General features: G+C 66.6%; 1 protein-coding gene across 2 annotated transcripts in view; it reads right to left on the bottom strand.

The window, feature by feature from the left end:
- The window catches only part of NOTCH1 (notch receptor 1), a 42,981-nt gene extending 40,070 nt beyond the window's left edge, over positions 1 to 2,911 (bottom strand). For both annotated transcript variants that reach the window (XM_039219627.1, XM_039219629.1), the window contains exons 1-2: positions 2,827 to 2,911; positions 1,090 to 1,171 (exon numbers count right to left, since the gene is read on the bottom strand). In XM_039219627.1, the coding sequence (XP_039075558.1) occupies positions 1,090 to 1,171; positions 2,827 to 2,887 (143 nt within the window). In that variant the 5' untranslated portion in view covers positions 2,888 to 2,911. The remainder of the gene's footprint in view (positions 1 to 1,089; positions 1,172 to 2,826) is intronic.
- Between the last annotated feature and the right edge of the window lie 317 nt (positions 2,912 to 3,228).

The following is a 3,228-nucleotide window of genomic DNA, read 5'->3' as shown; positions in this document are numbered from 1 at the left end:
AAAAAAAAAAAAAAAAAAAAAAAAAAAAAAAAAAAAAGTAGTGTGCATTCATTAGCATCTGACAAAGACACAATCCTCTTTGTCTATTAAACTGCTCACAGACCTGCTTAATTGGCTTCAGTTTGGGGAGAGGGGAGGTGAAGGAGGGGCTGCTGGCCCACAGGCCGAGGGTTGTCAAGGGAAGGAGCCCTCAGCAGTGGGAATGCGGCCTGCCCAGGACGGCTGGGGAGTCACTTCTTCCTCTGTAGCCACCCCCCACCCCCGCACCGGGCGGGGAAGGAGGGGCCGTTTCTCCAGCCACCAAGCACCTCCTCACATTCCCATCAGGGACAAAGTCAAGCTGAAGGGCATCAGCCACGAGAGAAAAACTTCCCGAGGCCAGTGCGCCTGGGGAGGGAGCGGACGCGAACACGATCCCCTACCCGAGTCAGGGGGCCACGGGCGCTGGTTTCCCATCCAGGGGCCCAACACCGGGTGGGTGGTGGACGGGGACGGCCAAGGGGCTGGAGGCGCAGACGCCACGACAGAAACCAAGCTCGGCAGATACTGACCCCCCAATCTGGGAGATGAGTCCCCCAACCTCACCTGAGGTCAGAGAGGGTGAGCTGGGAAAGACCAAGGGCCCAGTGGGGGGGCGGAGGTTGGCTTTCAAAGAGCCACTTCTGTCTGCGGCACTGCACTCACCTGCCTGGAGGAGGCACCTCCCCTCCCCTGTTGGCAGGGTGGTGGCGGCTGGCCACTCTAAGGGTCCACAGCCTCCCCGGCAGGTCATCGTTTCTCAGGGACTTTAGGACGAACCAGGGCACCGGGAATCCCCACCTAGCACCCCAGGAGCCCAAGGTGGCCCACAAAGGCGTGCTCGAACCTCCAGCCTCCAGACCAGCTCCACACGAAGCATAATTGCTGGTGATTAAGTAATTGCCAGACTTTGTCCAATAAAAGTAGCACGTGACCGCGCCCAGCCTTCTGGGCCATCTCCAGAAGACAATGGCCCAGTGTTCTGTCCCTGCGGGCCCCGCTGCACGAGGCAGGGGCTCTGCTCCCGACAAAAGCACCAGGTCCCCGCAGGGGCGCAGGGGGCGTACTCACACACAGGCTTCCGTGCCGTTGGGGGACACTTCACACTTCCCGCCATTCATGCAGCTCTCGCTGGGCTGAGAACATCGCAGGCCTGGGGCGGGGGGGGGGGGCAAGAAAAGAGGTCAGTCCGTGGAGCACTGGGGTCCTGAGCCCAGGGAAGGGTCCACCCCAAGGGGCATAGCCACCCTCTCCTAGAAGGCTATGTCTCATCACAGGGTTACTGGGGACAGGGGACCTCGTGAGCCCTCCCAAACCTGAACCCCAAGGGGCTTCAACATTCTGCCCAGAGTTCTGTAGTCAGAAATGGGGGGACAACAGGTTGGCGGGCTGGCAGGTGGACGGGTCACGCTCAAAGTGGGTAACGGTGGCCTGAAATACCATCGGGACAACAGTGGAGCAAAGCTGAGGTGACCCTGGGCCTCTCTCCCAAACTGGGCACCCCCCACCTATTTTCAATGGGGAGTCCAACAGGGCCGCGACCCCTATCCAGCCACCAAGATCGCTGGCTGTTCAAACATGTTCTGTGAGGGGGCGGTGCTGGGGGGGCACACCCCCCCCCAGCTCGTGGGAAAAAGCGACAGCTGCAAAGCCCAACGCCCCGCCCGCCAACAAAGCCCAGCTTCAGAATCAGAGCAGCCCATTGTCACCAGGGCCGCCTCCTGGGGCAGCGGGGCTGCACCTCAGGGACCTGGCCCCGCCTCCGGGACACCCAATACCTGCTCCCTCGGGCGGGCATCCTCAGCTACACCCAGGGGAGGGGGGTGAAGGAGCCCTGTTTGGAAGGAATTCGACCCCATTCCCAGGAAGGGATTAATAAAGTCGCTCCCTCCCCATTTTACCAGCGCTGTGCAAACGAAGCCCCTCATGGGGGCGGGGAGGGGTGTGACTTGGAATCCCACCTTCTGGAAGTGGGGATCTGATTCTCCCCTCCAACTTTCAGGGGAAGGTAGAAATGAATCACCGCTAGATTCCTCTATGCGAAGTGGAGGGAGGGGTAAGCACCCCTTCTCCAGGTCCCTCTCCACCCTTGCAAGATTCCAAACTTGAACTCCGAAAAGTCAAAGTCCCACCAGTCAGCCACGGCCGGGTGTTCCGCACACCCTCTGCCCCCGCCAAACTGCCGGTGAGCCGGGATGGGCGAGGCCATCAGGCGTGGGAAGGAGACCCCTCCGGCCGCGCCTCCGCCCCCCCCACCCCCCGTTCGCGAACTCTCCCAAAGCGGAGAAGGCCGGTCCGCCTGGCGCCCCGCTGCCCACCACGCCCCGCAGTCTGGCCGCGCCGCGGAGCTCCGCACGGACCCCACACTCCGCGCCCCGACATCCGCCCACGGCGCGGGCCAGAGGCGAGGGAAGAGTTAAGTGGCCCCCAAAGCAACAGGAAACCAAAACCGACTCGATTCAAATCGAAAAGTAGTAGGCAGCTCGCCCGCCTGCCCCGGCGGCAAGCCCCACGCGTGGCGGATGAAGGACGAGCCCAGGGCTGGGCCTGCGGGGGCCCCTGGCGCCCCCATGCCCGGCTTCAAACCCGGGTCCGGGCGCGGGCGGCGCGAGTCCGCCCCGACCGGGCAGGCGGCGCGCGGGAGGGTCTGTCCTCCGCCCGGTGCCCCGGATCGCCCGGTTTCCCCCCTCCCCGCCCCGGCCGCCCGTTCCCAGCCGCCCGTTCCCAGCCGCCCGGGGCGCGCGCGCAGGGCGCCGCCAAAGTTTCCGAAGGGCGCGGAAAGTTTGGGGCTCGCGGACGGGCGCCTACCTCGTGCGGCGAGCGCGGGCAGCAGCGCCAGGCAGAGCAGGGGCGCCAGGAGCGGCGGCATGCCTGCCCGCCGGCTGCCCGCTGCGCCCGGTGGCGGCCTCCTGCGCCGGGACGGCGGGGATCGGGCGCACGCGCGCGCGCCGGACGGTCCCACGGGCGGCGGCTCCCTGCTGCGTGGCGGGCGGGCGGCGCTGGGCGCCCACGGCCTCCGGGCCCGGCTCGTTCCTCCGCTGCGCTCGCGCCCGCGCCCGCGCCCCGCGCCCCTGCGCTCCCTCCCGCGGCCGAGGCACTAGTGAGGCGCGGGCGGCCGCGCGCTCCGCCCCCGCCCGCCGGCCCCGCCCCCCGGGCCCGCCCCGCCGATCCCTCCGCACCCCCAGCCCTCGCCGGCCGCGCCCTGCGCGC

Source organism: Hyaena hyaena, unplaced genomic scaffold (assembly GCF_003009895.1).
Source record: "Hyaena hyaena isolate Hyena2069 unplaced genomic scaffold, ASM300989v1 scaffold_823, whole genome shotgun sequence".
In the NCBI taxonomy this organism is placed as follows: Eukaryota; Metazoa; Chordata; class Mammalia; order Carnivora; family Hyaenidae; genus Hyaena; species Hyaena hyaena.
The sequence above is the reverse complement of the archived record's forward strand: the minus strand, read 5'-3'. Positions and strand labels throughout refer to the sequence as shown.